Source organism: Phascolarctos cinereus, unplaced genomic scaffold (assembly GCF_003287225.1).
Source record: "Phascolarctos cinereus isolate Bilbo 61053 unplaced genomic scaffold, phaCin_HiC Scaffold_2;HRSCAF=192, whole genome shotgun sequence".
Classification (NCBI taxonomy): Eukaryota; Metazoa; Chordata; class Mammalia; order Diprotodontia; family Phascolarctidae; genus Phascolarctos; species Phascolarctos cinereus.
In genome coordinates, this window is record NW_027555625.1 from 37278801 (window position 1) to 37294836 (window position 16036).

Genomic DNA, 16036 nt, shown 5'->3' on the forward strand with positions numbered 1-16036 from the left:
TCGTGTCTGACCCTTTTGTGACCCCATTTAGGGTATTCTTGGCCGGGATACTGGAGTGGTTTGCCATTTCTTCCTCCATCTCATTTCATGGATAAAGAAACTGAAGCAGACCAAGTTCTGTGACTTGCCCGGGGTCACACAGCCAATAAGTGTCAGAGGCCAGATTTGAACTCAAGAAAAGGATTCTTCCTGACTTCAGGCTGTACCACCTAGCTGCCTGATTTACCTGAAGGGTGTGAGGCTTGGATCAAAATAAGCCAGCATTTGTCATTTTAGTAAAACCCACAGTTTTGCTTCTCCAATGTACACGAGGGATAGAATGAAGAATTCTGGATGTATATGCAATATTAATATTAATTGTCCAACTTGTTTATGTCCCTCCCACAGTCCCCCAAATCTCTATCAGGATTATTCTCAGCTCTCTGCCCTGCCTTTATTGGGAGAATGTAAAGTGTGAATGATGTGGGGCCTGGGATGAGTGAGGTAGTGGGGGGGTGGGGCAACAGAGCTCAGTCCTGACAAGACAGCAGTCACTGCTCTGACCTAAGGTTAAGCAGCTGTGCTCTGAGCTGAGGCAGCCAAATGTCACCAGGAGGTTTTTGTTCAGGGCTGGATCACTGTGACAGGCCAGCAGTAATGATGTTTGATAGCAATGCAGTCCAGCATCTTCAGCATCTACAGTGATGACTGGGAGAGTATAGTCTGTCCCAGACCCACTGCCACTGAACCAGGCGGGGACTCCAGAATGCAGGATGGCAGCACCATAGATCAGGAGCTTGGGAGGCTGTCTTGGTGGCTTATGGTAACAGGCTAAATTATTGCTTGTCAATATTCTCTTGTCAAGATATTCGTAGACACCCTGTTTTCCAGGGCTAAGGCCAAGCAAGTAAGCTGTGTCCTGAGCTTGGCATAACAAAGATCCTCTGTCCTCACCATCTGGGTGAGCTCACCCCCTGGCAAAATCACATAATTTTGACGTTGCTTTGACCAGGTACTCTCTGACCTCAAAAAAGCACCAGACAAGTAGCCACGTTCTGGAACGAAACTTGTCCAATTGTTGCTGTTACTTCTCCCAGCCTGAGCTGAAATCCAAGTTCAGGCACTTGCTAGCTGGGGGACCGTGGGCAAGTCACTTCACCCTAGTTGCCACATCTATAAAATGGTGTCTGTAACAACACCTGCTTCCCAGGGATTTTGTGAAGACCAGATGAGATAGTCATTATAAGGTACTTAGCCCTGCCTGGAACACAATGAGCTCCATGTAAACGTCAGCTCTGAGTTTTACTGAGCCCATCTAGCAGACCACTGGCATTCCCCAGGCCCAGCCAAACGCTCTCCACGTCTCCTGGTTTCCCTCGGGTTAGCCTCCTTGGCAGAGGAAACAGACACAAAGCCAGCACGGCCTTGCCCTGGCTGGCGCCCCCTTGCCCGCTCCTGCTGCCCCGGGCCCACTCGTGTCCTGCTCTTCCTGGACGCCCCAGGGGGCTGAGCGAGCGCTGCGGGGATCCTGCCCCAGCCCGTGGTCTCCCTTCTCAGAGCCCTGTCTTCCCTGCGTGTTTCCGTCACTTTCTGAGACAGGATGCTGGTGCACAGTAAGCCTTCCATTGGAGCCGTGGCCTGTTGTGACTGGGTGCCAGAGTGGGAGAGAGTGTGGCCTTGACTACCCACGCAGGAGCCCTCGAGGTCTGTGAGCCCACGCCTGGTTACTCCCCGTGGGCTCTGGGGCTCTGACGACCATGCAGGAAGTAAGGGGAGGAGTCGGGGGGGAGGGAGGCGGGCCTGCTGGCAGGAAGAGCCAGGCGGGGCAGCCAGGGAGGCAGTACACATTCAAGGACGGGGAAAAGGGCCGAGCCCCAGGCATGCGCAGAAGGCGCCTCACCCTTCAGACTACGATTCCCAGAAGGCCATGCTCACCTCAGGGGCATTTTCCCAACCCCCAAGGGAGGCAGGACTGGACTTCTTTCTTACTAGGCCACTTCCGCTTCCCTTTCTCTCTGCCTGTTCCACCCTCGCTGGTTCCCGCTTCCCCTTCTCTGTTCTGGGCTGAAGTGTGACCGAGTGAGCGGGCTAGAGCGGGCCAGGCCAGGCGGAACCGGTGCCGGGGTGCGGCGGGGTCGGCGCACCGGGGGCTGGCTGGGGAGCTCACGGAGAATGGGAGGAGCGTCTGGCAGAGTAGGAAGGAAGCCCCGAGGGCTCCCAGGGCTCTGGGGGCGGCCAGTGTTTGGGTGGGGTTCGGGGGTTGGAGGCCGAGCAGGCGGAGGCGGAGCCTGGGGGCGGGTTCTAATGCTCCTTCAGTCTTGCCCCCAACTCCCTGTCCCCCTCCCCGATCTCCCATCAGTGGAGCGGTGGAAATGTCTGGTCTGAGCAGGGCAGACCCCCGCGTGACCTCTCACTCTCCTGCTTTTCCTTTACTCCCCAGCTCTCCCTTCTGTGGCCTCTGCTCTGCCCCAGGAGGACAGCCTGGAGGAAGAGGGAATGGCTCCTGCCCTGACAGCCAGGCCCGGGAAGGTGAGTGCCACTTGCTGCTTTCCTCAAATAGCATCTCAGACAAGAGACCGTGGGATAGGTTTCTTTGTCCTGTGCTGTAATACTAGGAATCGTGGGCATCAGAGAATCATATAACCACAGACACCACTGCATCCTGTCCACACTGAAAAACAGAAAAAAGACCTTACAGTTACTTTGTGTTTTTTTTCCCTAATTTTATGTTCTAAATCTTTTCCCACCTTCCAGTTCTTCCCCCACTCTTTGAGAAGGGAAAGATAGGTAGCCATTATGACTGTAAGGTAATGCAGAACAGTTGTATATTACTCCTGGTTCAAAAACAAAAAAAAATGAAAGTGAGAAAGAGTGAGCTTCAATCCTCACTCAAAGTTCATCAGTTCTCTCCGTTTTTTATAAAGGGTCCTTTAAACTTTTCCTGGGTCATTGTATTCATCAGAGTGGCTGAGTCTTTTACAGTTGATCATTATTGCTGCTGCTGTGCTCAGTCTTCTGTTTCTTCTCACTTTTCACATTTATTGGCATTATTTATAATTCATGGGATAAAACAAGCACTTTCACAGCATAGAATAAAAACGAATTACATATGAAATTGTATATCTGTTATGTTCAGCTTGTTATTCCTTTTAAATGTATTACGAAGTTACCGTGTGAATTTTTTTTCCTCGCTCCTCCCCACTATGGCTACCATTAAACACAAGTAGGAGCATATGTGTGCTTGTGTATGTGTGTATGCAGGTATGTATGTATATGTATGTAAAATTCTTCTATCCATCCTTTAATTTTCAGTTCTTTCTCTGGATGCAGATAATGTCTTCATATGTCCTTCATAGTTAATTTGGGTATTTACAGCAATCAAAATAACTTATTCAAATTCGTTCTTAAAACAACATTGCTATTAGTATATACAGTGTTCCCTTGGTTCTCTGTAAGTCTTTCTAAGATCATTGAGCTCATAATTTCTTGTATTACTGTAAAAATCTATCATAATTGTTCAGCCATTCGCCACTATTTGGGCATCCCTGCAATTTCCAGGTCTTTGCCACCAGAAAGAGAGCTGCTATAAACATTTAAGAACATATGAGTTCTTTTCTTTTTTCCCTCATCATCTTTGGAAATGGATCTAGTATTGGTATTGCTGGATCAGTGAGTACAGATAGTTTAATAGCTTTTTGGGCAAAATTCCAAGTTGCTGTCCAAAATAGTTGGATCACTTGACAATTCCACCAGGAATGAATTAGTGTCCCAATTTTTCCACATCCCCTCCCAATATTTGTTGCTTTCTCTGTCTATCATTTCAGCCACACTGATAGGTATAAAATGATATCTCAAGGTTGTTTGAATTTTCATTTCTCTAATCGATTATGATTTAGAGCATTTTTCACATGACTATAAATTGTTTTGATTTCTTTGTTACAAAACTGCCTGTTCATATCCTTTGGCCACCTATCAGTTAAGGAATGATGTGTATGACAGATTTCATAAAGTTCTTTATATATTTTAGGTATAAGACCTTTGTCCGAGACCATCTAGAGAGCATTTTTTGCAATTTTTTGCTTTACCTCTTACTTTGGCAACATTTGTTTCATTTATACAAAACCTTTTTAATTTAATTTAATGTAAGCTGGAGCAGGATGGCAGTTTAAAAAAGGCAGGAACTCCCCTGAGCCCCCCCCAAATACTTTTAATAATTATTCTAAAGAAATTCTAGAGCAGTGGAACCCACAAAAAGTCAGAGTGAAACAATTTTCCAGCCAAGAATAAGTTAGAAGGTTGTCAGGAAAGGTTTGTTGCACCAAGGTGAGAGAGTAGTGCAGTCCTACACAGGTTGTACCAGGGCAATCAGGGCCCAGCAAACTGGTAGCAGGCCTTGGGGTGACTGAATTACTGGCAGCAGTGGTGGTTTCCAGACCTCTCAGCCTAGAGATGCCAAAAACAACTTAGAAGGTCAGCAGGAAGGGTCTGTTGCACCTTGGTGGGAGTGGAGCACAGGCGTGAGTACAGTCCTATTGTGACCATAGAAAATTACTGTGGTGTCAAGGAAGATCCAAACACATACTCAGAAGAAAACAAAGTCAAAGCTCTTACATCCAAAGCCTACAAGAAAGATATGAATTGGTGTCTGGCAATGAAAGAGCTTAAAGAACTTTTGAAAATCAAGTAAATAGAGGAGAAATGAGAGTGAAGCAAGAAAGTCGTGAAAAGTGAGTCAACAGCTTGGTAAATGAGATGCGAAAAAAGGTTGACGAAAATAACTCCATAAAAACAGAGCAGGCCAAGTGGAAAAATACAGGAAAATTCACAAAAAAAATGCTCTCTATATTTCTTCCACAAACACATGGAGAATTGCCATTAAATGAATGGAGAGCAGCAGAAATAAAGGGGTAAAGCAGTTGTTCTCCTAAGAAAACTTCAGATGACCTTAGAAAAGAGAGGACCTCCAAGGGCTGAGTGTTGGGGTAAGTGAAGTGTAGTCACTTCCAGGCTGACTTCATTGAATCAACAGATTAGAGGCCCTGGATCAGCTCTGTGAGAAGCAAGCTAGGCCTCCAGAAATTTTCTCACAAAGCTTGCACCTCAAACTTTGCCTAAGGACCAGCAGAAGGCTGAATGTAGGATGACTGAAAAACCCTCCAGCCCTTCCCTCTGTTTCCCAAAGCTAGATCTAGCAGAGCTGACCAGAAGTTATCTGGGGTTGTAGCTGTTGGTGAGAAGTGAGCACATACCTGGTGAGTGCAGTACCACAGGGACGAAGAACATTTTGGGGGCAGAATGGCTAGAGGCCTGAACTGTGGTTTAAGGGAGGAGAGAGGAGTCCCTGAGGTTGAGCCCTTCCACAGAATTCAGAAAACAACACTAAGCATGACTTAAGGCCTAGGGTAACATTACCCAGAACTTGGGGATTAAAACTTGATTATAAGAAACTGCTGAAAATCAAAATAAGGAAGCAGGGGGAAAAGAACCCAATTGTAGATAGATACTTTGGTGATAAATAGTATCTGGGTTCATATTCAGAGGAAAATAGTGAGGTAAAAAAAGCCACTCCTTTCCCAGAAAGTAATGTTAAATGGTCACTAGCCCAAAAAGAACTCTTGATTAAACTTAAAATGGAACTCGAAAAATTAAATGAGGGAGATTGAGAAAAAATTACGAAAAACAATAAAAGCAATTGAAAAAATTATGAAAAGGAAGTTAGCCAGTTGGGGAAAGAGTTATAAACTCTTTTCAAAATTATATTTTATTTTTCCACTTAATAGTTTTTTATTTCAAATGACAAGTAAGGATAGTTTTCAACATTCACTTTTGATTTTGAGTTACAAATTTTTTTTTCCCTCCCAGCCTTTCCTTCCGTTTCTCCTAGATGGGAAACAGTCAGCTATAGGTTACACATATACACTCATATTAAACATAATTGTTGTGAAAGAAGAATCAGAACAGGCTGGAAAAAGCTATGAGAAAACAAAACAAAAAGCAAAAAAAAAGTGGAAATAGTATGCTTGCTCTGAATTCAGTCTCCATAGTTCTTTGTTTGGATGTAGATAGCATTTCCCCTCATGAGTCTTTTGGAATTGTCTTACATCATTGTGTTGCTGAGAAGAGCCAAGTCTGTCAAAATTGATCATTACACAATTTTGCTGTTACTGTGCATACTATTCCGCTGTTTTTCTGCTCACTTCATTCACCATCAGTTTATGTAAGTCTTCCTGTGTTATTCTGAAATCTCCCTGCTCGTGATTTCTTATAGCACAATTGTATTCTGTTACATTCAGGAAGTAGAACTTGTTCATCCATTCCCTATTTGATAGGCATCCTTTCAATTTCCAATTGTTTGCCACCAGAAAAAGAGCTGCTATAAATATTTTTGTACACGTTGGTCCCTTTGCCTTATAATCTCTTTGGTATACAGACCTAGTTATGGTATTGCTGGATTAAAAAATGTGCAGTGTTTTAGGCCTTTTGGGCATAGTTCCAAATTGCTCTCCAGAATGGTTGGATCAGTTCACAACTTCATCAGTTCTTGTTGGGCTTTTGTCTAAACTGCATGTTTCTTTCAGACTTGGTTATAGATTTTTTGGGTTGTTTTCGTGTAATGAATTCAGCATGTGACTTTTAAAACTGTCCTCTTTTTCTTTTTCAACTTCCTCCTCTTCTGTGCATCTTTTTCTTTTTTTCTGACAATACTATCTCTAGCTCTCTTCCTTTTACATGCTACCCTCTCCTTGCACCTCCAGTAAAAAAAGAAAAACACAGTGCATTTATAGCCAGTAAGGGTAGTCATGTAAAATAAATAAACAAGTTTGTCACCACTTTTTTCTCAGAATTTATACCTTGTTTCATCTTGTATGATGTTTCATCATCAGTTCTCTGGAATCATGGCTGATCATTGAATGGTATTGTCATTTGTAAATTGTTTTCTTAGTTCTGCTGTTTCCTCCCTTCATTGCTTTATGCAGGTCTTCCTATTTTCTTTCAAAGTATCGTTTTCAAGATTTCTTAGGTCACAATAATATTCCACTTCATGAAATGATCAGGTATTTTCCAGTTGATGGGTATCCCTTTGTTCCTAATACTTTGCTGTAACAGAAAGAAACTCTCAAGGTCTCTTTTAAGAACTTTGGAATGGGATATGTGACTTGAGAGAAACTGGTACAGGACTGCCCATCATGGCGTGCCCTCATCAGAGAGGATGCTACACTCTATGAGCAGAGCAGAATGGAAGTAGCTCAGAAGAAATATGAGATGATTAAATTTAGAGAATCCACCCCAAATGTTCAAATGGATTGGTTTTTTTTCATAGTTCAGTATCTTTTTTTGATTATTTATATTTTTGAAGTATTTGTGTATTATATTTTGTTGGGTCTGCTTATTTTGCACTGTCAGTTAATGCATATCCTCAAATGCTTCTCAGAATTGCTTATATTTCGCATTTTTATCTGTATAAATGACTGTTGTTCATATGCCATATTTTTCTATCTGTTCTTTAGTGTTAAGAATTCAGTTTGTTTCCAGTTCTTTGCTGCCCAAAGAGTGATCTTATGAATGTTTTTGTCCAGAAACTGAATTGTAGCCTTGGTCTGGTTATACTGAAAGGGAATAGCAACATTGTTCATTTAGAATAGCCCTGGATTTGAAGCCAGGAGGACCTGTGCTCAGAGTGTAGATCCAGCAGTTGCTCCCCTTTTGACCTTAAGTAAGTCAGCTTTCCCTTTGAGGGCTTCACTTCCCTAATTTGTAAAATGGCAAAATTGGATTCTTAAGTTTCTTCCCTCTCTAAATACATTAATTGGAAAGTAACGGTCCTTTAACACCCTTTTCAATAGTGAAAAAGTGTTCACATGCTGTTACAGACAGGGTGATTGTAGTCCCCCCTGCCTTTGCTGTTCTGGTTCCAGGAGCATGGAAGACAATGGTGTTCATTTCAGAGCAGCACATTTTAAGAAGCACAGGGATTGGATGAAAAGAGGAAGGTAGCTGTCTTACTTGTGAAGAGACCAGGCTGATTGCTCAAAGAAACTGGGCTTGTTTAGTTTGGAAGTGAAGACTTCAGACTACAGGATAGCTATCTTCAGCTATTTCATTTTCATTGTTTATTTCAGCGAGTAGAAAAACAAGTTAGCCATATTACTCCTTAAGCTCAGAGGGTAAAAGTAGGAGCCAGAGGTGTTCAGTGGAAAACAAAAATGAAGGATGAATTTAAAATGGATGCTGTTGGAACCATTTACAACAATATGCGTTTATTAGATACTTACCTAGTGCCAGTCACTCTGCTAAGTGCCAAGGATACCAAGGATTGCAATAATAACTCCTTCCCTTAAGGAATTTACAGACTAATCAGAGAAGAATTCTTTTTTTAAAAAAATTTTTATTTGTTTAATATTTAATTTATGGAATAAAGCAAGCATTTCCAGTACGTATAGAATAAAAGAACATGATTGTATAGGAAACTAAAAATCTGTTATCTATAACTTGCTAATCCTTTTAAATATATAATGAAATTCCACATAAATTTTTCTCCCACCCCCCAACTCTACGGATGGCTACCATTAGATACAAATGTCTGTGTGTGTGTGTGTGTGTGTGTGTGTGTGTGTGTGTGTATGTAAAATCATTCTATACACACTTTTGTTTTTTTTGGGAGAGGAATTCTTAAGTGCCTGCTGTATATACTAGACACTGTACTGGGATGGAAATAAATAAATGATACAATTCCTCATGGCAAGAGAAAGATGAAATGGCTGAAGAAACAAAGGTTCAGTCTTTTGGGCATATAAGTATATTAAGCCATGCATGGCAATTGCACAGAAAAGTGGGACCAGTCCCCTTCCTCATCTTACGGCTGGATCCTGAATAGGGCAAGACATACTTTTATAAATTAAAAACAATCAAAGAAGACCAATTAATTAAAAGCAAATAATAAAATGTTAGGTAATCTGATTTCTAATTGAAGAAACGACTGGGAACTTTTCAAAGTAGTATACAATGAAAGCAACATGGGAACAGTAATTAATTGTTCAGTAGGGGGCCAGTTTTCAGGTAAGACATATCTGTTGCTTCAGATGTACAATTGTGAGAAAAGTCCTTACATCACTCTTTTTGCATTTGAGTGGGTTTCTGATCAGCATAATCTAGGTCTTTAAGGAGTAAACAGCAGGTAGAGTAGGTCTCATTTCTGAGCCACGCAAGGCTAAGTTCAAACAATGCAATTAGGTTATCTGCCAATTCCCCACAATTGAATAAATTTTTCTCACAATACAGAAGTTGGACTAGACCTGTGATTGAACAGAAAAAGAACTGAGCTACCTCCAGAAATGAGTCACAAAATGGAGTCAGTGTGGTTGACTCAGTTGCCTCAATTCCCTGTACCACTTGCTCTCCTAAAACCCTCAATTCCCTCACCTTAATAGCAAGTAGTTTATATTTGAACTTCATAATAGTAAAGTGCTATAGCTGGGTAGTCACAAATGTTTTTGGTATTTCAGGAATCAGTGACATTCAAAGATGTGGCTGTGGAATTCACTAAGGAAGAGTGGGTACAATTTGAACCCATCTCAGAAAAAATTGTACAGGGATGTGATGCTGGAGAACTATAGGAACTTGGTCTTTTTGGGTAAGAACAGCTACCTCTTTGGAGTCTTGATATATACTGTGAGAGCAAGATTTTAACAGTTGTTCTTTGCCATACAAAAGGAAACTTTTCTTAATCCATTTGTAGCCAAGAGACAGATTACTTCTGCTGCCTGTTTGCAGGAAAAAGGTCGAGGCTTAGTATGCCTGGAAATTAATTTCTTGATTTGTTGTTATCCTTGAGGATGTATCTTCCCCTCTCTATTACCTCAAATCCAAGATATTCTTTTTAATCCTAATGTAGGGTTCATCATGCAGTATTCCCACTGCTTAACCAGTCACCAAGTCAAATGAACTATTTTTCCTTGAGTCCTACTCAGTAATCCATTTTACCATAATACAGAGTATCCTTCCAGTGGTCTTTTGTACTATCCTTGAGGTCTTCCTAGCATGCCTCCTTATTTTCCAAAGAGAGTTTGAACTCATTTTAAATTCTTTTATTAAGTTTTGTGGATACTTTTTGAAAAAAGGTTTAATTTCTCCTTCCTCTGCCACCTAAAAAAAAAAAAACAAAAAGAAAGAAAAAATCCTACTTCTCCCTCCAACCAACCCATTGAGCTCCCCATTATTGAAGAAGAAAAAAAAACTCAGAGAAAATCAGCTAACATAGTGCTCTTCGGGATATAAGATATATCTAGCATCCTTATTCCCCCACTTTTCTAGTAAAGTTGGAGGGAGTATTTCATCTATCTCTTCAATGATGGAAGTCGATATGAGATGACTGCCTAGCACTTTTTCATTTTCAATGTACAGGATTTGCAGCTTCCAGACCAAATGACAGTGACCAGTTGGAAAGAAAGGAAGTGTCTTCCTTGCCAGAGGCAGATATTCCAAGAAGCAGCTGTCCAGGTGACTACATAAAACCAAGCAGATGAGTCATTGCAAACTTGTAATCTGTTGTTCATTTTAGGTCAAAGCTCTTGAAAAACATTGAACAAAGTGGTCTGTCAAAGCTTCTCTGCCCTGTTGAGAGGAGTTGAGAGTTTTAACTTCATTTTTTTACCTCAAGAAGTTAGTTTTTCAATGTATCTCCTTACTGTAATGTACCTCCACTCCCAAAGAAAGTTGTTGCCTCAGTACAGGGCAGTTATATCTCTTCTGTTCATTGAAGATCACCTTAGTTCATCTGCCTCATTTGCATGAATTCATTCTTGTAAAGTAAGCACAGTATTGAAAGTATTAAGTCGTGTGCTCTTTTTCCTTGTGAGTTCTTTTCTGATATTTTCTTGTTTTGTGTCTATGATTATATTGCTTTGCTGCTACTTTTAAAAATAATCCTAACCTAATTCCCCTTTCTTCAGCCTGTCATGTTATGTGTCATCCTGTTTTCTTCTTTATGCTTTGAAATTGTGTTTATAAAGGCACTTTAATATGTTCATGTCACAGGACTTGTATAGCCATAACCTCATCTTTGCACCTACAGATTTTCATTATTTTGCTATTTTTTTTAAAGAAGACTTTTTTTTTTTTAAGGCAGTGGGGTGAAGGAACTTTCGCAGGATCACACAGCTATTACATAGCAATTGTTTGGTCTGAGGTCAGATTGGAAGTCTGGTCCTCCTGATTTCTGGGCCAGTGTTCTCTCCACTGTGCCACCTAGCTGCCCTCTTTTATTTTGCTCTTTTACGAAAAGCTGTTGTGAAAATTTGCTGAGAGTGCTGTGTTTGCTTTCAGTAACATATTGAGGCTGCAGACCTACTACTGGGGCCATTGGGTGAAAGGCTATGAACAGTTTTGTAGCTCTAGCCGAAATTCCTATCTTTTAAGGAAAATGGTAGCAGCAGCAGCTTAATAAGTAGGTATTTTAACATAAGTCCCAAACTTTATCATTTTCGAGTATCTTGCTAATCTGAAGGCTGTTTATTGCTACCTCAAAAATTGTTTTCATTTATGCTTCTTTGATTATCAGAGTTTGAGTAATGTTTCAGGTAATTATTAGTAATTTCTCTTGTCAAAAACACCGTAGGTCTACATCTCACAAATTTCAATCAATTTTTTACAAAGTAGATATGTTAGATTTTTAGAGGAAATTTATAGCAACAGTTGTCATGTTTTCACCCTCATATTTCTTCTTTATTCTGTTGACTTCTTATATCTCTTTCTCTTCCCCACTCTAAACTTAGTTCTGTATTTTCTTTCTGTTCAGTCGTTTCCCTTCCTATTTTCACCTCAGAGGGTAAGGATACATCAAAATCATCTCTTGGGCTTTTTTTCTGAACATTCTTTTCCATTCAAATGTCAGCCAGTGAAAGTAGAGTAAGGGTTCATTCATCCCCCTTGGTAATTTCATCTTATGTCAATTCATTTACATGTTACGTTGGAGTCATTATGCTTTCACATAAGATAAACCAATCTCTACGGGAAGGCTAGTGAGACTGGCCTTCTCAAGTGAGAAGGCAAGAGAATAGCTCCAAAACCTTTGAGCAACTAAGAGCCTTGGCAAAGGGTGAAAAAGGCAGGGTTAATCAGCTCTGTATTCTTCCTTTCAGAGAGCAGAGAATTTGCTGGAGATAAACCTCTTGAATGTAATGGATATGGGAATGCCTTCTGGAGCAAGGAGCATCTTGCTGTGTGTCAGATAATTCGTACTGGAGAAAAACCTTATGAATGTAGTAAATGTGGGAAAGGCTTCAGGAGTAAGTCTGAGCTTACTGTGCATCAGAGAATTCATACTGGAGAGAAGCTTTTTGAATGTAAGGAGTGTGGGAAGGCTTTCCCCTATAACTCATTTCTTACTCAACATCAAAAAATTCACACTAGAGAGAAACCTAAACCTTTTGAATGTAGTGAATGTGGAAAGGCCTTCAGGATTAAGAAACAACTTACAGTGCACCAGAGAGTTCACACTGGAGAGAAACCTTATGAGTGTAGTGAGTGTGGGAAGACCTTCAGGATTAAGACACAACTCACAGTGCACCAGAGAGTTCACACCGGAGAGAAAAATTATGCATGTGCTGCATGTGGGAAGGCCTTCAGGATTAAGACACAACTAATACTGCACCAGAGAGTTCACACTGGAGAGAAACCTTATGAATGTAGCGAATGCGGAAAGGCCTTCAGGATTAAGACAAAACTTACACTGCATCAGAGAGTTCACACTGGAGAGAAACCCCCATGAATGTAGGGAATGTGGAAAGGCTTTCAGGAGTAAGGATCGTCTTATAGTGCATCAGAGAATTCATACTGGAGAGAAACCTTATGAATGTGGTGAATGTAAAAAGGCCTTTAGGAGTAAGGAACAAGTTAAAGTACATCAGAGAGTTCATACTGGAGAGATGCTTTATGAATGTAAGCAGTGTGGGAAGGCTTTCCCGTTGAACTCACATCTTATTCAACATCAAAAAATTCATACAGGAGAAAAACCTTATGGATGTAAGGAATGTGGAAAGGCCTTCATGAGAAAGGCACATCTTAATGTGCATGAGCAGATTCATATTGGTAAGTTTCTTTTTGAATGTAAGGAGTGTGGGAAGGGTTTCCCATACAACTCAAGTCTTATTCGACATCAAATAATTCATACTGGAGAGAAACCTTATCAATGTACTGTTTGTGGGAAGGCCTTCAGGACAACAGCAGGTCATACTGAGCATCAGAGACTTCATACTGGAGAGAAACCTTACGAATGTAGTAAATGCGGCAAAGCCTTCAGGATTAAGTCTGAGCTTACTGTGCATCAGAGAATTCATACTGGAGAGAAGCTTTATGAATGTAAGGAGTGTGGGAAGGCTTTCCCCTATAACTCATTTCTTATTCAACATCAGAAAATTCATACTAGAGAGAAACCTAAACCTTTTGAATGTAGTGAATGTGGAAAGGCCTTCGGGATTAAGACACAGCTTACAGTGCACCAGAGAGTTCACACAGGAGAGAAACCTTATGAATGCAGTGCGTGTGGGAAGGCCTCCAACAGTAAGTCAGAGCTTACTGCGCATCAGAGAGTTCATACTGGAGAGAAACCTTATGAATGCAGTGAATGTGGAAAGGCCTTCAGGATTAACACACAGCTTACGCTGCATCAGAGAGTTCACACTGGAGCGAAACCCCATGAATGTAGGGAATGTGGAAAGGCTTTCAGTAGTAAGGATTCTCTTATAGTACATCTGAGAATTCATACTGGAGAGAAACCTTACGACTGTGGTGAATGTAAAAAGGCCTTTAGGAGTAAGAAACAACTTAGAGTACATCAGAGAGTTCATACTAGAGAGATGCTTAATGAATGTAAGGAGTGTGGGAAGGCTTTCCTGTATAAGTCACAACTTATTCAACATCAAAGAGTTCATAATGGAGAGAAACCTTATGAATGTGGTCAATGTCAGAAGGCTTTCCGGACAAAGGCATCTTTTACTCTGCATCAGAAAATTCATTTTGGAGACATTCCTTATAAATGTAAAGAGTGTGGGAAGGCTTTCCTCTACAACTCAGATCTTACTCGACATCAAAACATTCATACTAGAGAGAAACATTATGAATGTAGTGAATGTGGGAGGGCCTTCAGAATTAAGTCAGAGCTTACTGTGCATCAGAGAATTCATGCTGGAGAGAACCTGTATGAATGTAAGGAGTGTGGGAAGGCTTTCCCCTACAACTCACAGCTTATTCGACATCAAATAATTCATACTGGAGAGAAACCTTATCAATGCACTGTGTGTGGGATTGCCTTCAGGACAACAGCAGGTCATACTAAGCATCAGAGCATTCATACTGGAGAGAAACCTTATCAATGCACTGTTTGTGGGAAGGCCTTCAGGACGACAGCAGGTCATACTAAGCATCAGAGCATTCATACTGGAGAGAAACCTTATGCATGTAGTGAATGTGGAAAGGCCTTTAAGAGTAAAACACAACTTACTGTGCATCAGAAAATTCATAGTGGAGACATTCTTTTTGAATGTAAGGAGTGTGGGAAGGCTTTCCTGTATAAGTCAGAACTTACTCGACATCAAAGAGTTCATACTGGAGAGAAACCTTATGAATGTGATCAATGTCAGAAGGCTTTCCAGAGAAAGGCGTCTCTTACTGTGCATCAGAAAATTCATTCTTGAGACATTCCTTATGAATGTAAAGGGTGTGTGAAGGCTTTCCTCTACAGCTCAGATTTTACTCGACACAAGAAAATTCATGCTGGAGAGAAGCCTAATGAATGTAATGAATATGGGAACATTTTGAGAGTGAACATACACCTTTCTCAACACCAAAAAATTCATTCAGGAGAGAAGCCTTAAATGTGCAATGCATGTAGGAAGTCCTTTATACTGAGGATACTACTTTAGTCCATCAGAGAATTTATAAGATTCCTCATGAATGTAAGGAGTCTGGGAAGTCCATTGTAACTCAGATCTTATTAAACATCAAAAATTGATGCTGCAAAAAAAACCCTATGTATATAGTGAATGTGAGAAGGCTTTCGGAAAGAAGTTACACCTTACTGTGCATCAGAGAATTCAAATTGGAGAAATTCTCTATGAATGTGAGTAGTGTAGGAAGCCCTTCTCTCAGAAGTCAGATGTTACTCAACTTCACATCATACCTTATGAATGTAATGTACACGGAAAGGCCTTCCACTTGAGTGTAGGTCTTACTCAATATCAGAGCATTCATACTAGAGGAACATGTTATGAATGCAGTGAATGTGAGAAGACCTTCAGGCTGAAGACACAACTTGCTCAACATCAAAGACTTAATTCTGGAGGGAAACCTTTTGAATTTGGGAAAGCCTTTAGACGAAGGACCTACTTGATGTCCATCAGAGAATTCATGCTAGAGTGATTCTTCATGAGTATAAGGAGTGTGGGAAGATTCCCCCAGCTGACTAGACTGTGATTCTGAGTCCCTAGATGTAGTTCAGAGAATCTTTACTTAGGCTGCACGGGAGAAGAAGATATCCCTCCCTCTGTAGAGACCTCTAAAGGGGCAAAGATTTAGTGTTATCCTCCCACGGGCCTTGAGGGATGGAGAGGTTATGCTGGCTGTGTCACAGGTTACTGAGTGGACAATGGTACTGGGAGAGCGTTAGTATTATCTTTGATCCCTGGGAACGTGGTGTGCAAGATGCTTGGGGATGACCTCTTGGCTATCAGATGAGCCTGAGCCTAATGAGTAATGAATAATAGTTGACGGTGCTTCAGGAATAAATCATAATCTGATAAATCAAAATGAGCTTTGTTCCTGATTTTGCTGGTACTGCTCCTGCTCATGTTCATTTGGGTAGGCAGTGTGGACCATAAAGACTTGGAATCATCTTAATTAAAACAAAGCATCACAAGGCCCTGTGGCAGATTTTGAAACAATGTGATTTCTGCCCAGTGCTCTGAATGTCAAAGGGAAGAAATTCATTGAAATGCAGGTAAACAGCAGGATTGACTACGACCTTCTTATGGTAGCCAAATGCCTTGTCATCCAGTTGGTGACA

General features: G+C 41.0%; 1 protein-coding gene across 1 annotated transcript; it reads left to right on the top strand.

Annotated features, from left to right (window-relative positions):
* Window positions 1–2054: 2054 nt before the first annotated feature.
* Window positions 2055–15361, top strand: LOC110203971 (uncharacterized). Its single transcript, XM_078149296.1, is given in 7 exon segments — window positions 2055–2058; window positions 2420–2508; window positions 9483–9536; window positions 9538–9610; window positions 10381–10476; window positions 12117–12736; window positions 12738–15361. Coding segments are annotated over 6 exon segments (2808 nt in total). The 5' UTR covers window positions 2055–2058; window positions 2420–2475; the 3' UTR covers window positions 14670–15361.
* The last annotated feature ends 675 nt before the right edge of the window (window positions 15362–16036 follow it).